The 24653-nt window shown below is 36.4% G+C and overlaps 1 protein-coding gene across 1 annotated transcript in view; it reads right to left on the bottom strand.

Annotated features, from left to right (window-relative positions):
• Nucleotides 1-20125, bottom strand: part of LOC117986299 (uncharacterized) — a 59594-nt gene extending 39469 nt beyond the window's left edge. The window contains exon 1 of the mRNA XM_034973135.2: nt 19812-20125. Within this exon, the coding sequence (XP_034829026.1) occupies nt 19812-19908 (97 nt within the window). The 5' untranslated portion in view covers nt 19909-20125. The remainder of the gene's footprint in view (nt 1-19811) is intronic.
• Nucleotides 20126-24653: the final 4528 nt, after the last annotated feature.

The following is a 24653-nucleotide window of genomic DNA, read 5'->3' as shown; positions in this document are numbered from 1 at the left end:
AAGTACCTACATAGTGTTATATTTTGTATGATGGTGTGTGCGAGTCCGACTCGCACTTGATCGGTTTTAGGGTTCCGTACCTCAAAAGGAAAAACGGAACCCTTATAGGATCACTTTGTTGTCTGTGTCTGTCAAGAAACCTTTAGGGTACTCCCCATTGACCTAGAATCATGAAATTTGGAAGGTGGGTAGGTCTTATAGCAGACATTAGGGGAAAAAACTGAATTTGTGGTTACATCACACACAAAAAAAATTGTGGTCATGAACTAATAATTAGTATTTTTAATATTCAAAGTAAGATAACTATATCAAGTGGGGTATCATAATTATGAAAAGTCCACACCAGTGCATTCTAAAACAGATTTTTATTTATTTTTATGTAAGTATCATAGTTTTTGAATTATCTTGCAAAATGTCGAAAAAATACGACCGTAGTACGGAACTCTCGGTGCGCGAGCCTGACTCGCACTTGGCCGGTTTTTTTATTAAGTGTTATCTTTTTGTATCTACCTCTCTAAAAACCTTCTTGCTTGCAAATGTTTGCTTCCTTTACATGGTCAACCAGATCGTGGATAAAACAGACGATTGGCGCCTTTACCAAGGCATACATGATAGAAAAACTAAGTAAGTAAGTATAAGAAAATACATTGCTTATTTATTTATCATTTGCTTATGCGTAAAAAAAGTCATTTTAGACGCACCTACCCAAGAATTATTATATACCTAATCAGAAACGAGCCAGGCTGTTTTAGCATTTATCGTTTTTCAGTTCATTAATCAAGAAATTTAGAACTTACGTAGTCAATCTTTCAATATAAATCGTGGACTAAGTATATGACGATTTGTGTAACACTTGCTTATTACCATTATTGCAAGATCATTATTACACATTAAGCAACACATGAACTAAATGTGTCTTTTAACGAGTCCACGCATTTCTTTAAGCTCTGTAAATTCCGTACACGAGTAGTGATGTGCATTGAGAATCATAATTAATCGATTTCCCGTTGTAACGATTCAAATCGTGCAGAGCCTGCATCTCGGATGTGTTGATCCGATTCGATTACGTAAGTTACCGTATCGTACCGTGCTCAACGCCCATTATACATTCCAGTTTCACTTTCGCATAAGCTACGGTTTCACTACGGCGGTATTTTTGTTTGTTTTTTTCCGACTTCCAAAAAGGTTCTCGATTTGGCCCGTATTTTATTAATGTAATTCTGTATCTATTATTTTTATAAATCCTATAGTCAACTTGTACGTAATCGCTGAAAGAAAGCATAACTTTCATTTACGATTTTGTAATACTTAATATAAATGGGTGCTAAATATTTATTAAGAAATTAGAAATCAAGTTATATAAAGATTTAATTTTAATTTTATTATATTTTTTATTAATAACCTCATCTAATCTAACGAGCGATGCGTAACGTAGTTAAAACTAAGTGCTCGATTTTATGATAGAGAACCTAGCTAGGTACTTATTTATATTTAACTTCACTAAATTTACGGCCACGCAACGCTTGATCGAGACTTGATAATCAAATATTATTTACCTCACATACTCGTATCAACATATTTATCATTGCTTATTTTCTATACTAGCTTATGCTAACGACTTCGTCTGCGAGGACTACACAAATTTCAAACCCCTATTTCACCCCATTAGGAGTTGAATTTTCAAAAATCTTTTCTTAGCGGATGCCTACGTCATAATATTTATCTGCATGCCAAATTTCAGCCCGGTCCGTCCAGTGGTTTGAGCTGTGCGTTGATAGATCAGTCAGTCAGTGGCCTTTTCCTTTTGTATATTTAAAAGAGTACAAGTCACTAATATAGCTAAATAATTGCCTATTACGATTAAAAACGCGTATTATGACTTGTTTGAAGTGATATGTTTGCTTTGTTTGTTTAAACTTATGTAAGCAAGTCTTCGTCGTAACATCATTTGGTTAGTAATTGGCATTCATTAATTTTTTTCTAATTAAGTAGCTGTTTTCGTTATGTTGTTTAATCTTGGCCCACTTGATACTTCAATTTATTATAAATGCCAAGTTATCAAAATATTGGATTTGTTTAATCAAAAATGGCAATATACCATAAGGTGAAAGCATTGATATGGGTTTTGGCATCACTTGCGTAAATATTATTATGCAAAAGCTTTGCACTTCGTAGTGCAAATTGTGCATAATATTTATGCAAATGTCATGGGATGGATATGTCGGGTGATTGACACGGAGTAAATGCTAATAGATCAAGGTTGGTTTCAGACACAATATGCAATAAAATTGAGAGTGCGTCACTCTATCATCCATACCCTAATATCATAAATGCTATATGTCTGTTTGTCAGTTAACTTTTCATGACCCATCCATTTAACTGATTCTGATGAAATTCAGTACAGAGTTAGCTTATACTTCGGGTTGCATATTTGTAGGTTACTTTTATCACAGAAAATCAAAGAGCTCTTTCAAGTACATTAACCTTATCTCTGTACCTTTCGTTAAAATCGTTAAATGGATGGACTGAAGGTAATAGACAGAGAAGCAGACAAACATATAGACACACTTTCGCATTTATAGTATTGGTATGAATTAATCAAACTTTGTATTGCCACTGCCACTGTTTACCTACTGCTCTTGACCTCGTATAATTTTGTTATGCATGTAATATTGAGTAACTTTATTAACTCATTAAATATATATTTATTCTGTCATTGATATTCCAAACATCTTTCCATTAGCATATTATACCTATAAGTAAATTTATTGAGAAACTTTTTTAAATACCTTTTGGAAATGAATTTACCTATTAATTAATTCATTATTAGAATCAAAATTGTTAAGTTTAACTGCGCCATTTATTTAGTTTAAACTTTTTAAATACAAAAGCTTCCACTCCTTCAGGTCTCAAATAGATTGATAATAGTAATAAGGCTGCCTTTGCATGTCGTTGTTTATGTTTCTCGTTTTCCTAATTGTATTTTTCTATCTTGTGTATGCACTGCAATATTTAGGTACCTACTTATTTTTCTTCTGAATATTCTTTTCCTAAATTGACCTTACTAGAGGATTTGGTTTAGTACTTTAAGCTTTACTTTACAAATCATTTTCTGAAACAATATTTGAAATCAGAATATTTCTATACAAAATGTAGGGAAACAGGGGTGCCAACGGAACCCTATTACTAAGCCTCTGATGTCTATCCGCGTCGTGTTGGCCCGTCCGTCTGTCTGTCAGCGAGATGTATCTCATAAAAGTTAAAAGTTTCACAGAGTGCCGCTTTCTATTGCGCTATAGCAATAAATCATAAAATTTGAAAATGGCCCACATACAAATAAAAAAATATTAATAAAAAGTAATACATAATCTTGTACGATATTACGGAACCCTTCGTGTGCGAGTTCGATTCTTACTTCACCGGTTTATTATGAGAGATAATATTTTTTTGGAGGAAAAGTGAGACTTACTTTGCACTCCTTATATTAGATGTTTAGTTGCACTTTGCGAATAGCTCAAATTGTTTAGTATAATATACCTATGTAATTACTTTAATGTTTGTGCCGCAATAATTGCGCGAAGGCTTGCGACGCCTTCAGCGGGCGTTGTCGACACAATGCCACTTCGTTATTGTTATTGTATTTGCACACTCATTTTAATGTATTTATATGCTAACTGTATTTGAAAAATATTACGAAATCAACTCTATCTATCGCTGAATGAATAGCAATTATAGTTTTCAATAGCTCGACTGTAGGTGCAAGAGACATCTGCATGCAATGGGCTTAAAGCTAAGATAAGGCGAGCTACATTATTCACATCTATAATTACCTCTAAAAGAGCAAAAACCTTTTTCAAAGATGCCTTCAAAGAAAATTTTATTGCAGTTTTCATCGAAACTCTTCTCCTTCCTGACACTTGCCCCGACTTACACCAGGGTCCGTTTTCCTGCTAAGTCACATCCATGCCACTTTGCATGGTCTATATGCCTACTCTGTAGCATCCTCCCTTCGAAATTTTCAACAAAACTAGCGCATAAGTTTTGCGAAATTAATCGACTTAAATAATTGTTGTGGAAGCTATAAATAATTATTGATATTTTTTATGGACAATAAAAATAAATGAGCTAAATGAATTCATCATTAAACAAAAACGAATCGGAACTTTTACCCGTAAAATAAAAATTAAACCTTAAAAGGGTAATTTATTAAATGACTACACATAAAAATCGAAAGCGGAATAATTGAAGTCGTTGATACCTTTCTGTCAGAGTGAACTGTATTGCAGACAGATCAATTTGAAGGCCTCTACTCACGTTTTGTCTATTCTCGCTTGGGACTAGGTATTTAAAACAATTGAATGGCGTATAGACAAAATTGGTCATTTCGATTACACAGCATCGCTGTAATAAGTATTTGCCAAATTATAGTGATTGTGGTGCCTTCAAAACCCTATGGTCACGAATTTTCATCGCGAAATAGTTGGCAGCGACAGCGTCTAGTGACGAAATTGTAATTCTGCCAAGATGGTTTAGCAATATGGTTTACAAGAATTTTTTAACGCTTTAGTTTCATGAATCCCTCAGCATTTCTGTAATCGTTTATTATTAAAACTAAAAAAACAAAAACACTGCTTACTTACAATATTTTGTTCGAAAAGTGCTATACTCTTGTATGCCTAAGCCCTCCGCTCTATTAGCCGTTACAGTGGAGGGCTGGGTGAGTGCAGGAGCTTTGCCAGAGGGTGAGCAGGGCTCGCTGAAATCTATTTTTTACCGGTTATAAAAACAACGGGTCATTCTACTGTACTTACTAACTACTGTACTGTTGATGATAAAAAAATATTGAGATTTTGTTGGAACAAATTTGGAAGATCCAATCATTCGAAAAATTTAACCAATTTATGCAAAATCAGATACCCGCAGTAAGCAATTCTGAAGTACCGCAAGGAGGAAGAAAATAAAATTACATTGATGATACGGGCGTATAAAATATAATTGATCATATTTTACGAAGTTATGCTTTCGTGACAATTTAATCGTTTCGTATGAAGTGGTTTGGAGTTGATTGCGTTATAAATAAAAAATAGGCATTTTTTGAATAAGCTATTGTGTGGACGTAAATGGTGGTGCAGAATTAAATTCCGGTTGAATGATACAAAAAGAAGGTCAGAAGAGGAATCGTGCCAACGTATCTTTTTGGTATAATCTTATCACTTTCTTTTACATTATTAATTCGTATTTGGTAATACGTTACATCAGAAACCAGAATGACTAATACTTAGCTTATATTTTTGTAAGCCGGTACTGTTTGAATTGTTTTATCTGCATTTTGTTTCTTTTTCGATATCATACTTACGAAAGTCTTTAATCGTGTTGTGTGATTATGCAAAATAGGTATTCATGTAATGATGCATCATTCATCAATTACGAATTACGATACAATGGAATGTTTGAATTCCTTTTAAAGATTGCTTAATTTAATTTTATCACACATACTTACTTAATTTAATTAAACATAAACATTTCTTTTAATATAGCTTGAGGTTAAGACGAGAATTTTATTTAGGTACTTACCGAACCAAAGTCTCCTTACTATTCCTGATTCTACCTCAGATGACAGTTGTTACTTGACCTATGGGAGCTAAAGTAGCTATCGTGCATGCAAAACAAGTAGTCCAATCTGAACACGAGGCGTATTATGACTGCGCATTGTACAAAAACAGATCTTCAGCCGGACTATAGGTACGTATAAGATTCATGAACAGTAGGTACGTGTATTTATTGTCCTTGCAAAACAATGTAGAAGTACGAAAAATAGAGTTTCTCTTAATAATTGTCGTGCTGAATTGGTTAATATCGGTATACGATTCGTATTAACTTAACTATACTATTAGCCGTATGATACCTACGAACAATTTCGTACCAATTTATTAATATTAGTAGTATTGGACAACCTTGTCGATGTCGTGTATTTTGAACGATGTTACGAAACACGCATTGTGATCTGTGTGGCAATATGGTGGTTATCCCATTCAACCGTTCCGACATTATTCCCTTGATGACATTTGAGATGATTGCCGTCGGGTCAGCTATGATTGTTGACGTTGCAAATGTAGGAAAATTTACCCACATCGTGTATGCCCTATGCACATAATAAACGTGCTACTTGCAAGAGCTGGCTTTTGAAAACGATGAATTGTTTGATGTTGATTAAGTTTTGCGCCTGCTTCTTGAATATCTATTTAGTTTGTTTTATAATTTTGTCCATTATAACATCGTCAACACACGCTTGCCTATACTTAAGCCTGCATAATATGATAATTATTGATGTTATAAGTTAATCCCTGGTTTAGAAGCTTAAATAATAATAGTAACTATCAAATATTGCTGTACATATAATAATGCAGCAAAAAGGCATTAGTAAAACAGTAGGTACATAAATAAACCATACGTCTACTAATATTATAAAAATGTATCTGCTTGTCTTTCTGTTACTTATCTTTTTATGGCCTACCCAAACGATTATGATGGGAACAGAGATAGCTTGTATCCCGCAGACGGACATAAGGTCTTTTTATTTCGGAAAATCAAGTTTCCACGTGATTTAAGAAAACCCTAAATCTACGCGGACGAAGTCGCACTCATCATCCAGTTAGGTACCTGCCTATTTATAATACGCGACAGGTCAAGATGGCGCTCGGGGTATTAGGCGGGCGGACACACACACGTCACCCGCGTTCGCCCGCACCGGGCTAGCGCGGGGGCTGTGCGGGCGTGCGGGGCGTTACCACCCCGATTGCCATCTCGACCAGTCGCGTTTGTAAAATATTGGTTAATAAGTATTGAAGAGGAAGAATGGCGATACCATCTAATGGGCCTCAACAGCCAACTTCACCTGCTCGTGGCACCACGGACCACCTGCTCGACAACGGACGAGGCTCTGGCAATGGCACCCGTCTAATGGCGGTATATCCATTCCATACACCTGGCTGGGTAACCAGCCAGAAGAGGCGGCAGTGACCTCGAAATTGTAATTAATTTCAAAAATACATGTGGCAGAAGGCGATGGAAAACCAGTGCTAATAAATTCCCTGGTTGACGTTAAAAATATTAGTTAGTTACCTACGTATTCACGCATCGCTCATCTGATTCGAGTTAAAACTTTGGACAGTTGTTGTTGGCCTTTGCGTGAAGGTTTTTGACATTAGTATCATCAAAATACAATAGACGGCTCACGATCGGCTTTGCAATGCCTGCCAAGTACCTATTAGCTAGTTTTATTTGAAAAACGTAGTGCAGGCTTCTTTCAATTTAATTATAGACTAGCTTATGCTCGCGACTTCGTCCGCGTGGACTACACAAATTTCAAACCCCTATTTCACCCCCTTAGGGGTTGAATTTTCAAAAATCCTTAGCGGATGCCTACATCATAATAACTATCTGCATGCCAAATTTCAGCCTGATCCGTCCAGTAGTTTGAGCTGTGCGTTGATAGATCAGTCAGTCAGTCAGTCACCTTTTCCTTTTATATATTTAGATTTAGATTTAAATTTACTTAGGTAGGTACCTATTATGATTTCTGACATCTGCATTGTGGTTGATATTTCTATTCATCGAATAAAATTAATCTCGCCCTACATTTTATTTATCTATTTATTCTGCCACTTGCGGTGCAATGTCAAATTGTGTCCGCCATTTTTAATACGTAAATATTTCTACATCTAACTAATTACAAATGTTGAAAAAAGTACGGTGATTTATAAAGGCACTTTCGATTTTATGCACTTTCACTGTACCTTGAGTTTGGAGGCATTGAACTCTGTCGCAACACCCTTTGATATAGCAATAGAATCTAAAAGTAGGTACTAACATACCTATGTAGTGTTAACATATATTCATTTTATTAATATAACCTATTACATATTGGTCGTGAGCCCATATTCAAATGAAAAAAATTCTTTAGGCAAGTTCTGAGGTAGTGGGTGAGCCAACTGCCAATGCAGAATCAGATTACCTTCAATTTGCGCAAAGGGCGATAATTATTACCAGACACCCTTAAAGTTTAAAAAGTTTAAGAGTGTTCAGCAGGGGGTTGCCACGGTATTAAGCGTCTGGCAATGCGTGACGTGATTCCTAATACTGTTCCAACGAAAACATAGAAAACTTAGACTTTATACTTTCACGCAAGATTTTTTACACCTTTATTACATGTTATCTCCCAAAGCCACCATGACCTAAACTTCATAGTCGCTGGTCGTTTCTCCCTGTGCAGGAGACAGTACGCAAATAAACTTTCAGCTTTTATAAAATAACGAAGGTCTGGCACGCGCCGGCTCTTAGTCCACTAGCTCGAATTGTCGATGTCAATAAAAATCGCTTGTAAGTTGTATAAAAATTGTATCAGAACGCGACATAAACTTTTTACATGTAAAACATGACCAATTTTTTGCCTCATTCAAAAACAAAGGCATGAGACTTCGTAAGAGAAGGCTAAGCAATTAGACAAAGAATAATGCTCAGTATGTGAACTTGCCGCACTATTTAACAATATGACATGGTTTCCATTATTTAACGTGACACATTTCCGGACTATTTGTTACGCTTGTCTTAATGATTAGGGAGATATGCGATTTAGATATGATATGATTTGATGAGATCATTAGGTTGCCATTAGGTATGATAGTATTTGTAATTCCAATCTACAGGATAGGTCCTTAACTTCTTACCTATATTATCCCCGGGTCTTTCTACACTACATATTTTCTATTTTCCGAGATAAAAAAAACAGATCTAATCTACAGCTAATTATAATCAAAAATTAAGCTCATAATAATATAATTACGTCAAGTGAATCAAAAACTTATGTGTGGGTTATGCCCGCCCGAAATTTTAGGAGACGGTCCGCTAATCGTTACTTAAGATTGAGTTAAAACGAGAACGATTTATGTGAGAGATATAGCTCTGACTCGTTTTAACTAAACTTAAGTAACGATTAAGCGTCTCTGAGTACGGCTGGGTGTCTTCAATGAAGCTGCTGCAGTAAGTACTAAAGCACCTAAGTAGGTAGGTATCCACTTTTTTAATCTAACAATAATTTCTATTGGTGTGGAAAAACTTAGTAAACTTTTCCATCGGTCGTGCTTGAGCTCTAGTTTTTCCGTAGAAACTAGAGTGCATGCATAACGTGTCTAATTCTGATGTACATAATCTCGTAACTAAACTAAATTGACTGGTCTAAAAATGTTATCTTTTTTAACAATGTTTCCTGCAGAAAAGGGTATCGCTGGTTCTAGACATTTTAGTTAAGAGTTGTTTAGAGATTGTGTACAAGCTAAGATATTCTTCTTATCAATCGTTCACTCTTGACAGAGTGGTCGTGGCTATGAATTCATCACTGCTGCTCGTGCGAGCTCCCTCCAGCGACTTCTGTTGGTGGCAATATGTGCACACACGGAGACAGGCGTGTTTGTTGCGGATCTAATTAAATCCGTAAGTACCTAGTTGGGGAACGCCCACGTGGACGCGTGCCCTCCACTCGACCTTGTACCTGCACGAGGTTTTCGATAGTACCACTCTTCCTTGTGATGTGCCCAAAGAACTTGAGGATTCGCAATTGTACTAGTGACGAAAGCCTTTGATTTATTTTCAGTTCCTTGAGAATGGAGGCGTTTGTACGATGTGCGGTCCATTTTATTCTTAAGAGGCGTCTCCAGCACCACATTTCCAGAGCACCGATCTTTAGCCGGTCGGTTTGTCTTAGGGTCCACGTCTCAGCCGCGTAGGTATAGAAATATCGGAAAGACAAGATATTTCATTAGGCGAACTTTAGTACTTTTTGTAATTAACGCGTGCAATTCTGATGCGAAAAAATAAAACTGCAGTTAGATTAAAATTAGATTCATTATGACTTCGGCGGCGTGGGCGTAGTCAATTGATCGTGAATAGGTATAGAGTAATGCATTGGATTACCCGTAAAAGAAACGGCATGCGATGAAAATATATTTTATGGGTATAATGAACTCAAATGCTTAACCATAAGTACAAGTTACTTTTATTACTTCGTTATGTGAGAATAAATTTATTGATGGTAGGCAATAATCCCTAAAAAGTCATAAAATCCAACGGACTTTGGGCCATTGTTTCGAATTAGTGCATTTTTTATAAAATTTACTTTGGCAATCAAACCACCTACCTACCCGGTTTACGACATGGAAGGTATAGTACGCGACAGGTCGAGATGACAATCGGGGCGGAGACGCCCCGCACACGCGCAAAGCCCTTGCGCTAACCCGGTGCGGGATAGCGGGTGTTCGGGGCGTCCCCCCGTTTCATACCCAGATTGCCATCTCGACCTGTTGTGTACTATAGGTAGGTAAGTACTAATTTCTCCCCCTAACATTAATCTGGCCTAAATAATTTTCTCAAAAGTGTATATAGTATGCCAATCTGAACTTGGGCAGTGTGCTGAATAAGGTGCTGAAATATGGCCTAAACCCTTCTCATTCTGAGAGGAGACCCGTATTCAGTAGTGAGCCGGCGATGGGTTGTGATAATGATGAATAAATTATTTATCGAACAACTCATACCTGCGTAGAGTGGTGCCAAGAATACTGGCTGCATTTCTGCAATGACTCATTTTTTTTCTCCAAAAAATTGACCCACCACCAATGGATCAAAATTTCTGTAGTGCAAGTGGGAAGCCGAAAAGATACATATCCAAAATCGCCGAAAGACCAACAATGTATAGCCCACGGCCACATCTTCGTCGATGTCAAATCCATCCATACTAATCTGTCTGTCTGCTAGCTTTTCACGGCCCATCCGTTCAACTGATTTTGATGAAATTTGGTAGAGATAGCTTGCGTACCGGGGAAGGTCATGGCTACTTTTTATCTCCGAAAATTAAAGAGTTCGCACGGGATTTTAAAAACGTACTTAAATCCACGTGGACGAAGTCGCTAGCATCATCTAGTAGATTGTAAAAGATAAACTAGTATTTTTCAAACTAATTGTAAGTAGTTGTTTTTACAGGTAAAGTGTACTTTTTATAAAGGCTCAGCTTATAGTATAAAGTCTATAAAGTAAGTAATATAAGAGTACCTATTGTTTACATTTTAGTTCGTTGACTCTTGCGTCTCGACTCTCGAGTAGCCGTTTTCGAATGCATAATAAATCACATCACGGCCTTCGACGCTAGTTTTTTTATATTATTTATATGAGATGAGCGATGACACATCAAAACTTAGAGCTGAATCAGACGAGTAAACTATCCGCGCGGTTTTAGAGAACACCTATCCTTAGACAGTTTATATAGGCCTATAGTGCATGAGTACTATAACGGAAGGAACTAGGTTGGTTCTTAACTATGGTAATATTATCTAAGTCATGATAAACTTTTTAATCTTTACTATTGATATAAGAAACTTCTTCATTTAGGAAACTTAAATTTTTTTAACGAAAAAGATAGGTAAGTACTTCTACTATTCTAATCTACAATGCAGATATTTTTATATGAGTAGACATAATCGTCGAAAATTGGTTGAAAATCGCGTGGCTTAAAAACTTTTATCTGAAAATGCTTTATAACTATATATTATTTTGAAATGAGGTATAAAATTTTAGCGTAATAAATACCTAACTGCTAAATTAATACTTGTTAGAGAGTGCGTATGCACGACAACATTTTGAGCGTATTGTATTATTTTGTTTTTATAGCTGCATGTATATTTTGTCACCCATTTCTGTAGCATTACGAAAATATTTTTTCAAAAAGCTACAAGTCTATTGAATGAATAAACAGAATTATATTTCAAGCAACAAAGATTCTTATAGGGATATTAAAATGAGCAATTATTAGGATTACTTCCATTAAAGGTAGGTATCGTAACAAATAATCCCTAGGATACCTACTAATTTCGAAAATCATTTGAAGAGGATGTCGTCGCTAAGAGCTAATAATCATTAAAAGCAAAAAACATACGTAGAAGGGCCTATTTACGCAATGATCTCTCAAGTTACATATCCCCGTAATAAACATTTCAACAAAAAAGTGTTACTAGAGTCATTAGAGTTACATTTCCTTATATCGAACGTAATAAGTTAGATGGCTTTAATAAAAATATGTTTACTGCATTTGTGTAACATAATGTCGTCAAATAATTATATAACTGATTATGACAAATTTATATTGATAATAATCGAAAATAACGAAACTATTTTGGTTTTAATACTACGCTGAACAGATTTTGCAAGCATATTAATTAAGGCATACCGTAGTATACCAGTAATGGATTTTTATTAATGTGTTCCTCTGTTTTTTCCTCCGACATGGCGGTCGCAGACTGTTCTAGGTCGGTCTAAGATTGGCTTTTTCTTCCATTTGCCTTTCTTATTGCTTTGTTGAAATTGGTGCTACTACACCAAAGGACCAGTAATGGATATCAGCGTAGATAAGTAAGTGTACAATAATATTATTACCTAACAAATAGCGACTTCGTCCCCATGATACAATTTGTAGCCTCGGGGATAAAGTAGCTATGTAGGTTTGTAGTTATAGGTATCACTGAAAGAAATGTTCAGATCGGACATTCTAAAAACCATATACAAACTCACAAATTAACAAAGGTTACCTTTTTTAGTATAAATAAAATACCAGTATAAATTGTTTTATTTTTGTATGATTACAATGCTTACAATGAGATATTTATCTACCTATTGTTTGATTCGTCTTAGATTTTATCTTCTTTTAATAAAAATACGTTACTTCTTCTTAGCTGTAGTGGCAGTTATAATAATATATTCACTAATCTATATATATCTATACGTAAGTCTCTCTGTGCAAAACTGGGGCGAATTAACTTAACTTTTATTGTAGTCAAACGATATTAAGGATCATTTTAATAATCAATATTCGCCGTAATTTTGAAGATAAGTCTCTATCTAGTCTCTATATGCATAATAATAATATGCCTCGCCTAATACTAGTAGTCTAATATTTATACACCTAATATGCCTCGCAATCTTTACTAAGTGGGAACCTTGATTCACTTGCATTGCAAGAGATTCTTAGTTCTATGTTTTTGAACTAATAAAGTTTCATTCATGTAGTAGATAAGAAAAAGTATGATATTTATTAGCAATCGTTTCGTTATTACAGCAAGCATAACAAATAATAATAAAATAAAATCGATAAGATTCCTAAAAAGTCTGAACGTGTCGTATCGGAGGCTAGAAATATTGATGTTATCGGGTTACAAAATGTACCTAACAAATCACCTGTTAATTACTTACTTATGAATCATGACTTAATTGACATTGAAAAGTTGCGCTTTTTGTTTAGGTATTGCTTATTTTTCTCATAGAAATTACCGGAAAACGAGTCTATTAATTTTGTTGATCGGTATCAGATTTTCTTTGCTAACAATGGTTTCCAGAACTATTTTTAGCATAACAAATTCATACGAAGGGTTCCGCACCATCGTACAACATCCAACTCTTTTGTAGAACATTAGATTTTAGGGTTCCGTACCTCAAAATGAAAAAAGGAACCCTTATAGGATCACTTTGTTGTCTGTCTGTCTGCCTGTCCGTCTGTCAGTCGTGTCTATCAAGAAAACCTATAGGGTACTTCCTGTTGACCTAGAATCATGTGGTAGGTAGGTAGGTAAGTAGGTCTTCTAGCACAAGTAGAGGAATAAATCCGAAAACCGTGAATTTGTGGTTACATCACAAAAGACAGACGGAGAGACAGACAGACCTTTTTCCTTTCGAGGTACGGAACCCTAAAAAGGTTTTCGCTTTTAAATACTTAAATGAATAAATATATCTAACTCTACGCCGGTATTTGGAGTTTGGACGTATCGTAAGTCGTAACAAAATCCTTATAAGATAACTTCTGATTTCTGTATAAGAAATTGTGGTCATGTATCAACTTTCGTTTTCTATGTCCAACAGTAGACGCATACCTAGGGGCTGCTGATGGCTTGAAGTTTCCTCGTACAAAATACTTGAAAACATTATTTTGCGTACCTAGGCATGGACCTAATGGTTCAGGAATTTCTTTGAGCAGAAAAGGATTGCATCAAAAATCAAGAAATTCTTTGCAAAAATCTGCAGTAAAAAGGAAATTGACAAAATAACAAAATTAGCAAAAAGTAGTCTAAGCTCAAAAATTACACTCACGTATGTTGAGGCAGCCATAAACAGATTTTATGAGTACTTTAAGCCCTTCGGAAAGGTAAGTCAAGAACCCTTAAGCAGTAAAAACTCGTTAAAGTCGAAGCACTGTCAATATTTGTGGTAAGTTCTAAGGCTGTTGAACTTTGAAGGAATGACTGCGATGTTTCATCTTGATGTTTTAAACTTCTTATACGCGAGCCACGTTACTCCATTACTAAAGACGTGATTGATGTGAAGTGAAATATTACCGTAACGTAAAAAAATATACTATAGGTACTACGGTACTTTTAGACAAAATGTAACATTTTAAGAAAACGAAAATACCAATGTAATCGTGGCTGCTAAACTTTCTGCGATCGTCATAAATGACTTAATGACGATTTCAGAAAGGTTTGATGAAATATCAAACCGATGAAATATCTCTGTGCGTTGTATTGCTGAGGTCGTGAACCCTTCCCATTAATTATATGATAGTAGGAGTTGTATTGGGATAATAATGCGGCGTGTCCCAGATCCTTCCGCATACAACTTTACTAAGAGAAAAGGAAGAAATATATTCGATGCAAAATAATTTTACCTGAAGAAGAGAAGTGCAATATTGGCTAAGTCATCCTTTTGCAGGCTACATCCGGCTCACGTATAAGTAGTCTTAAATTCTTTGTGGTTTAGTCGTGATTGGTAAATTATGACCATTCTTTACTTTCGACAACACATCACTCAACGATAAAAAAGCTGAATTAATTTTAAAGATTCGGAGTAAACCCTCATTTAGTACTCAGTTGCCTTATCTTTTATAACTCAATCGTTTACGAGCAAGAAAACATATTCTCTCACAAATCTGTATCTGATAAGGTTTGAAAATCCAAAATGGTACAACTTGGGTTAGATTTTATTTTTAGATTTTATTTTTATAAGATTTTATAAGGTCTTGCGTAGATGCGGTAATGGAAAAATTCTTTCTGCAAGGACTATAAAGTAATCGAAGAATTTATTATTAAGCTTACTTGTTATGCAATGGGTATACAAAAAAGTTTCTCATGTAGTGCCCAGTGGCATTTTTCTTAATAAAAATGAGTTATTTATGAGTTACCCATACGTTAACCTGTTTCAACTTTAAAAAACCTTTAAAAAATATTAATCGATAAGTATGAAGAGAAATTGTAAAGTTTTACGTAATATTTAATAACAATGCAAATTCCTTAAAAGAAACCCCAATAAATTTTGTATAGATCACGTAATCGGAGTCAATTTTGTGCCTGGGTCATGAAGATACCATAAAGTGAGTTCGAGGTAATAAATCTGAAGACAACAAAAGTCAGAGATGCTGCCCCGCGAAATTTCTCACGTGCATTGCACAACAATAAAGGTATACACACTACTCTATCTACCTATACCGAAGTACTTTTTTAACCACAGGCAAAAAGGAAATATCTATTGTTTGACATAATACAAGTTAATAAATGTACAAAAGCTTTTGTTAAGGTAAGAGCTTTTTAAATTGCCAAGTGCATTAAAAATTAAAAAACTCATGAAATGAAAACATATTATAAATCCAAACTCGACTATCCTGGCATTATGCTGTTAAAGAATTTCCGTTTCCATCATTCATTTATGATTCATGTCCATCATAAAGTTCTAGTCATTATGTTTGTTTTTTGAAAAGTACTCTAAGCTTGACTCTAAGTATCATGAAAACGAGCAAATGAGTTCAAATTCGACTGTCATGTCATCTACCATTAGAAGCTTTTTTGTCATATATGCTCCCGACTTCGTTCGCGTGGACTACACGAATTTCAAACCCCTGTTTCACCCCCTTAGGGGTTGAATTTTCAAAAAACCTTTCTTAGTGGATCCCTACAGACTTCATGATAATTCTGCATGCTTAATTTCAGCCCGATCCGTCCAGTAGTTTCAGCTGTGCGTTGATAAATCAGTCACCTTTTCCTTTTATATATTTAGACTAGCTTGTGCCCGCGACTTCATCCGCGTGAACTACTAAAATTTCAAACCTTTATTTTACCCCCTTAGGGGTTGAATTTTCAAAAATACTTTCTTAGCGGATATCTACGTCATAATAGATATTCTGCATGCCAAATTTCAGCCCGATCCGTTGGTCAGTCAGCTTTTCCTTTTTATATAATATTACACAGACCGCAAGACACCAGTGTATGCGTGCTTCCTCGACTTATCCAAAGCTTTTGACATGGTGGCGTATGATCTACTGTGGGAAAAACTTAAGCGTGTAGAATTACCACACGAACTTATCAATATGTTTCAATATTGGTATGCGCATCAGTCAAACAGTGTTCGTTGGGCGGGGGCAATGTCGGATTCATATCAGCTCGAATGTGGTGTCAGGCAGGGTGGGTTAACGTCTCCAACTCTATTTAACCTGTATATGGATGAATTGATCGTCGCACTCAGCAAGCAGCGTGTCGGTTGTCATGTTGACGGCGTTTGCGTCAATAATTTAAGTTATGCAGATGACATGGTGCTGCTGAGTGCGTCGATTTGTGGACTGAGGAGACTAGTACAGACTTGTGAGGAATACGCAGGTCGTCATGGCTTGAAATACAATGTTACAAAAAGTAAATGTATGGTCTTTGAGGCCGCCGGTACAAAACGTCCTCAGAATGTACCACCTGTGCTGCTCTCTGGCGTCTCTTTAGACACGGTGGAGCAGTTCAGGTACCTGGGGCACGTGATTACTACCGACCTCAAGGATGATGCAGATGTTGAACGGGAACGGAGGGCACTGTCGATAAGAGCAAACATGATAGCCCGCAGGTTTGCTCGTTGGTCCACCGGTGTTAAGGTTACGCTCTTTAGAGCGTATTGTACGTCCTTATACACGTGCAGCCTGTGGGTTAACTACACGAAGAAACGATACAGTGACCTCCGGGTCCTTTACAACAATGCGTTCAGAATGTTGATGGGGTTGCCCCGATTCTGCAGCGCCTCAGGCATGTTTGCGGACGCGCGCATCGACTGCTTCTATACTACTGTACGCAAGCGGTGCGCGTCGTTGGTGCGCAGAGTGCGGGACAGCCCCAACACCATTCTGCAGATGATTGCAGCCCGACTCGACTGTCCTTATCTTCGGCATTGCTGTGAAAGACATGTTCCAGTACCAATGCCGGAGAGAAGGTACTAGATATTTATTTTTATTTTTATTTATTAATAATTTTATGTATTGGTATTTTACTTTTATTAATTTTAAAGTTGTTATTATGGGTATGTTAACCTGAAATAAATCAATTTTATTTATTTATTTATTATTTATACTCCTTCCTTTTATAGATATGCCTTCGGAATATCTGGAACAATCTTGTGGAGTTTTACAAATAGGTTAGTGGCTACTTTTCGTTTGAACTATTTTTTGCTGTATCTAATAGGAAGTCTATGTCGTCGACAATTAAGATAAACATCTATTAGCTATCGAACTGACATAGGTGGTTATTGAATTCAATACAAACAAACTATCACACGCTCGAGAAACAGTTTTTTAGAAGTAAATATACCTGTTATGTATGTTAAGTCCATAAATCACACTTCGGAAATGAATTGTTCAGTTCGTTCTCAAGACTCAAACTATTCTCAAATGAAAAATTAAACAAAGCTGTCGAAAAAGCAACTAGGTCTGAGCATTAACTCGAACCTTGGCTTCTATTGTTAATGCCTTCAGTTGGAACAATTAGGCAATTTAGGAATTGAAAACCTTGGTTAGAGAAAATCTACCGATCTCAATACAACGATGAGCTGTTGCGATTGCATTGTTTGATTTGGTTGTTTTACTTTTAACAGGTTAATTTTGTGTTTTCAACGTTTTAAACGATTGTTCTAGCAGCCTTTCGACACGAGCCTTTTACACAAAATAGAACCATACCTATGCGCCTAAAACAAATTTTCATTACTTTTAAATATTCAAGGCAGCCGTAAGAAAAGTCATTCTGATTGACTCATCAACGAAAACCATGCGTAAACCCTTGGACTTAGAACGACTTGGACCTGAAAATTTAACCTTGGTTCGCTTCATAATTTAGACAAGGAATAAAAGGCCAGATTTTTCGATAGGGAATAAGAAGTCGCCGGCGGTTACTTGCAGTTAGTATGTTAGTACATATTTCTTTCGAATTTCAATTTCTACTTAATAATAATTTTCGCCATTATTGATCAGATAATGATAATCCATACTAATATTATAAATGCGAAAGTGTGTCTGTCTGTCTGTCTGTCTGTCTGTCTGTCTGCTAGCTTTTCACGGCTCAACCGTTCAATCGATTTTGACGAAATTTAGTACAGAGATAGCTTGCATCGCGAGGAAGGACATAGGCTAATTTTTATCCCGGAAAATTAAAGAGTTCCCATAGGATTTTTAAAAACCTAAATCCACGCGGACGAAGTCGCGGGCATCCTCTAGTAATAAATATTTATGAATAATATTAATAGTTAATTTGATTACAAGATTCATCTTAAAGTGCCTATCTCAAGGAATGTTAGTCAGAATTACGATTGCATTTCCTCTTTATTAAATCAACTTTATAGGTAGGTAGGTACTTGTGTACATAAAAGGGCGAGCTTAATTATTACCATTTGATTTGATTTTCATCCGTTATGCGAAATTAATTGCATAAGAAAAGTGGTTAGGTAGATGCTCTAGAAGGAAAAATCTTGGCCCATTTATATCTTTAAACTAGCTGATGCCCAAGACTTTGGCTGTATGGATTTAGGTAATTTAAAGACCTTTGAAATTGTGGAAAGCCTTTACGGGTCTCAAGTTTCAAGACCCATCATATTAACCTAGGTATACGTTGATATTTCAGTCCATCAGTTTAAACTTTTACATAATAGTTATGTACTGTAATATGTACCAACGGCTATGTCTAAGTGCGGAAACGAAACCCAGGAAGAAGAAAGACATGTACCTAAGTACGTATAGATAAAAATTAATAAAACCTGGCTGTAAACGAAAACTTTTTGGTCATTGGCAGTTGGCACATTTGGACAACTTTTAATTACCTACTTTAGTCTTTGTAGAATACAAGGAAAATTATTTTTTTGTCTTTACTACTTTGTTTTTGTGCAACTAGTTTTTGTCTCTGTGTTCTATCGAAAGCTTCTAATTTAAATTATCTGTTAGGAAATGGACTTTACTCAAAGTTTTAGTTTTTGCAAGCATCAAAGCGTGTCGTTGCCAGCAGTTATAGGTCATTGTCAATCGGTGTCGAGCAATCGCGTTCAGCAAAATTATCCGTAAAACTCTTATCGCAACTTTTAACTGTGAACTATCTTGCAACAGTTTTTTTGCAACATCGTTCAAGTTTGCCTTTCTTTTTTGAATATCAGTTCAAGTTCATACTACGGACCATTTACTTGCAGCAATGCGCTGTGCAATGTTTTGTTAATAACAAACAATTTTTCATAATTATTATTGTCTTAGTAGATTACGCAATTTCTTTTCGTTATAAACTGCTCATTAGTTAAAGGTTTACATTGTAGGTTACTAGAGCTGGGTTTTTTAATGATGAAAATCGACCTGTTTAAAGATAGGTACCCTACCTATTTAAAAGCGTGATTTTTTATGATGAAAAATAAAGCACCAACAAGGAAAATATTGTAATTTTCGCACATACCATCGATCTTTGGAATCCACTTAGTATCTCCTGCGGGAACAGCGACTGCTGCAGAAACCAAGAGAAACAGGACAGCAATCCTTACACAGACACCCATTTTTTATTGTTTATTAATTTTAATGTTTTCTTTATGTTTGTTTTTCTTTTTTCTTTCACAGCTAGGACGCAACTATTTCCCGCGTTCGGCCGGTTACATTTGCGTCGGTACGTACGATACCTACCGCGTGTTGACTACAACTGAAGTCAACCGAACCGAACTGGTGGTGTACTTTCTACCAGCTGTTGGCAAGCTGTGGGCGCAATCGACTCGCATCGCACGCGTGCTTGGGCTTTGTCCTTTGTACAATACTAATTCATCGTACTACAACACGTTGTCGGCTTATCAATAAGAAAGCAATCAAGTTAATGTCGTAGCGCGGATCGATGAGTTATCGTAATTTGTAATGTGTGTTTCGAACTTTCGATTGGGTAATGCTTTTGATATAAGTAGTAGGTACCTACTTAGGTATTTGTTAGCTTTAGAGATCAACAAAACCAATAAAATTGCGCTGAGAAAATCCTATAGTTGCACTACATTGACTTCTTAACTTTTTACGTCATAGATTATTGTATCTATACTTAGGTTAGTAAGTAGGTGGTTATGTCTCTTTAGATCCAGTTGCATGAGAGGTCAACAAAGTCACGTAACCATACGGTTATCGTTAAATTTTAAAGCATCAATTATTATATCATTAATAGCAACGTGGGATTCACAAGTCAGAGAGACAGATGGCTGCGACATCGTCGTGTGAATCAAGGTTTTTGAAAAATCCCGTGAAAACGCTTTGATTTTCCGTGACAAAAAGTAGCTACTTAGTCCTGTCCTTAAGGCCCAGTCCTGTCCTTAAGGCCCTGGCCCTGGGCTACAAACTATCTCTGTGCCAAATTTAATCAAAATTGGTCAAACGGATGTGTTGAAAAGCTAGCAGTTAGATAGACACACTTTCGCATTTCTAATATTAGTATGGTTTAGGGACAAGCGCCATAGTTAAATCTCATTCCATTCTAAAAGAAACTTCGGGCTGGTACTGCTTTTGTTGATGATCAAAGTAACGGTTACCTACCGTCAAACTTTGACAATCAATGTAACGTACTGTAGCGTAACTTTAATCGCTTGTCTTGCAATTGAGTCTTAGGCGTAAAAGAAAAAATATGATGCCCATGTAGGCAGGTAGATAAATCGTTTGAAATGAGATGAGAGCTTGAATTCGTGGACTGGCGGACGACCTCAATAAATAATACCTATTATTTATCAATTTTTATGCAATGCATTTAGACGGTATTGCATCTTCAAGAGATGCTATCTATATTGTTCTAATTAGAGATATTATCAAGATTTATGAAATTTGTTTTGTAGACATTATTTTGTAAGAAGTACAGCTACGCCTACCTTCTTTCTTTGCAAGAATTTTCGAATATTTTGTTGAAGATAGACTTCCTCATGAGAAGATTTTTTTTTGGCAATTTGGCTCCTGCGCCCTCTAAAATATAATCAAAGCATTCTTATCATCCACATTTTTTTCATTGATAGGATTTATCAGCAGCTAAACCGGCTCAGTTTTAGCAGCATAGGCTTCCATCAAAACGTCGCGTCCTAACAGCAGTACTTACTTAGTACTAATTTAGTAAGCTGATTGCAGTCAAACGCTGTCTAGTCTATAAATTGAAAACCGGCCAAATGCGAGTCGTCTGACTCTGACGCCTGACGCGTACCGAGGGTTCCTTAACAGTCGCATTTTTTCGACAGTTTGCTCGATAAGTCAAGACAAAAACTATTAGTGACGCGTCTTCCAGAGTGACGTCACCACACAGTATAGCTACTCTGCAGAGCAATCCACAGAGTAGGTAGAACAAACACCGAGTTTTTTCTAGTCTAACACTACCTTTAATGAGTTGCACACGTTCCGGTTTGTTTATTTCAGCATATAGTTGGAAAACTATGAAAATCAATAACAGGTATAATAATAATAAAAATAATAATCAAGGGCACCTCACTAGTCTAATCATTAGATACAGTTTGTCAGTTGTTTACCGTTGGATAGACAATCAAAGGCCCTGTTAACAGAGCGTATAGGAAACCTAAAAAAAACGTCATTAACCTGGTTTTCATGGATAACTGGCCGATGAATAGTAATTTTGTGAAGTAATTCTAGCAACAATTTGTAGTTTCACGTACATACCTAAATATATCGATATCTAGGCCTACCTGTTAAAAATACTCTAACTTTTCAGAGTTAGGAACTCATACTTGTTTTACGGATACCATTGTATAAAATATACTTAATACTAAAACAAGTGCAAAGACAGCATGCATTTTGCATGTAGGTAAATGTAAGACCTCAGCGCCGACCTCTGCTGATATGAGATATCATCAGCATTTCTTCGATTCACCCGATATGGCTAACTCTTTTTGATATTTTAACGAGTCAGCCATGATTATTGATCTTATTCAATACTAAAAGAGCGACGTCAGCGTCGCATACCTACTTATTGAGAAATGCGTGTTGCGTACAATTCGTTTAAAGTAAGAATAGGACATGAATTATTAAGAACCTGTCATTTCTAAATTACGGAACAATAGCCACTACTATAATATTATTATATTGTTATAAACTAGCTGACGCCCGCGACTTCGTACGCGTGGATTTAGGGTTTTAACAACCCCGTGCGATTGTTAAAAGTAGAATTGGTTTGTTGGTTTGTCCTTCAATCGTGACGACGTGATGGACGTGATTTTTGCATGGATATAGTCAAAGACCTCGATAGTGACATGGACTACTTTTTATCTCGGAAAATCAAAGAGTTCCCACGGGTTTTATAGAAACCCAGAAACCTAAATCCATTCGAAGTCGCGGGCATTAGCTAGTACCTAATAACAATGAACAAATTGCTTACGAATTGTTTAGAATATGAAACAATGAAAACCGGATCGTCTGGTAGCCTTCATACTTCACGCCTCTCGTTTCGTCAAGCATCTTCCGTCGACAATGACTAGTGTTGTAAACGCGGCGCGGCTCCTGCAGAGTGCAGAGTGCATGCCTCGCTAATTTTTTTAGTCAAACTAATTAACCAATGTTTCTCTAGAATAGAAATAACATAAATAGGTAATGGTTATTTTCTGAACCTTCTTTATTGTAAGTAGTCCTAGTACACGACAGGTCGAGATGGCAATCGAGGAGGTAACGCCCGCACACCCCCACAGCCCCCGCGCTAACCCGGTGCGGGCGAGCGCGCGCTCACCGCCTCATACTCCTAAGTATTAAGACTTACCTAAGTATATTATGTATTCAGTACGCGGCAAAAATAATGTACATCGGCCTTTGTAAATGACATTTAGGCTTTGTACAGCGTTGTCTCTGTCACTCATACCTATATGACCATATGACGTTTCGCCGGTCTCAACGACAGAGACAATGCTCTACAAATCCGCTTACTCCTCCTATCGATGTACATTTCCTGCCGCGTACTGCACTCAAAAACGGTGTCTATGCCTATCCTGTACCTAGTTGTTAACCTTTCTCTTTGCGCAATAACCAGAACCTTAACCATAATAGTATTATTGAAACCTAGATACCCTACTGCAGAACATCCCCGTAACTGTACTTATGTCGTCCAGAGATCTTTGATGAAACTGATTATTACTTAATTCAGCTCCGCTGAAAACTTGTGCTCAAAAACCATAGTTTTCCAGTGTATTACTTTACTCTATGACCATAGTCCGGTACTATTTTATAAGGTTGGCAGCATTGACGGTAAAATCTCTATGGCGACAAGGCTCTTTTGGCATTTGAATGACATTGACAGGTGGGCGCTGTTGGAGAACAAAGGCTTAGATCGTGGGGTTAGAATATTCATGGATATACGTGGAATATTCAAACTAACAAACGATAGTCCGAATTTCGCCACGCGCCAAGATAGCCTTGTCGTACTGTAAAAGGGGGTCTGTAATATTTTATATATTCAAAAAACTTTCAAATTATTATTGGAATTTATAAAATCTCCTTGGAAATAAAATAAGCTCGAATCCATAGCATGCATCTAAATTAAAATAAATAAATACTAGTGCTGCCATCTATCAACAAGTTAAAAAACTACCACGCTGGTCTCTACTAGATGGCGTTGTATAAAATTCATTAGTACTGCCATCTATCATCAAGTAGACAAATTATAAAAGAAAATATTCTCACTTACAAGTACAACTACTATAGACTAGATGGCGCAAAAAGGGCATAAATTAAAGAAAAATAAATAATAAAAAAAGCTTTTTCAAGTTTTTAACCGATATGACTCGATATTAAATATGGAAAAAGTTCTCAATAATTCGACACGTATTTTTTTTTCATTCTCACGCTCCACATACCCGCACGTCACCCGCGGGGGCTGTGCGGGTACAACGTAGGTTTATATGAAAGTCCGCTCCACTCAACTTACACAGTTTCCACTGATGTGGACTGGAGATTTCGAGTACTGTGATTGGCCAATTCATTGTCCGCTCCGCTCCACTCCGCCCAGCTCCACGTCAGTGGAAACGCAATCACACAGTTACCACTGAGTGGAGATTTCGAGCACTGTAACTGGCCAGTTCACGGTCCGCTCCTCTGCACTCCGCCCAGCTCCGCTTCAGTGGAAACGCGGTCTTAATGTTCATGTTTAATTTACAAGCTACATGGGGGTGCTTTTGGTCGCTTTATATTATGCGACCCTGCTCGATTGTCTAACTTTATGTTAAGTTGCATGAAGGAGTTAGGGAAGTCAGTTTAGGTTACGGTTAGCGTTAAACTTTAACCACCAACAAAAAGCAAA

The sequence above is a fragment of the Maniola hyperantus genome, chromosome 11 (assembly GCF_902806685.2).
Source record: "Maniola hyperantus chromosome 11, iAphHyp1.2, whole genome shotgun sequence".
Taxonomy (NCBI): Eukaryota; Metazoa; Arthropoda; class Insecta; order Lepidoptera; family Nymphalidae; genus Maniola; species Maniola hyperantus.
Note: the sequence above shows the minus strand (reverse complement) of the source record. Positions and strands in the feature narration are given on the sequence as shown.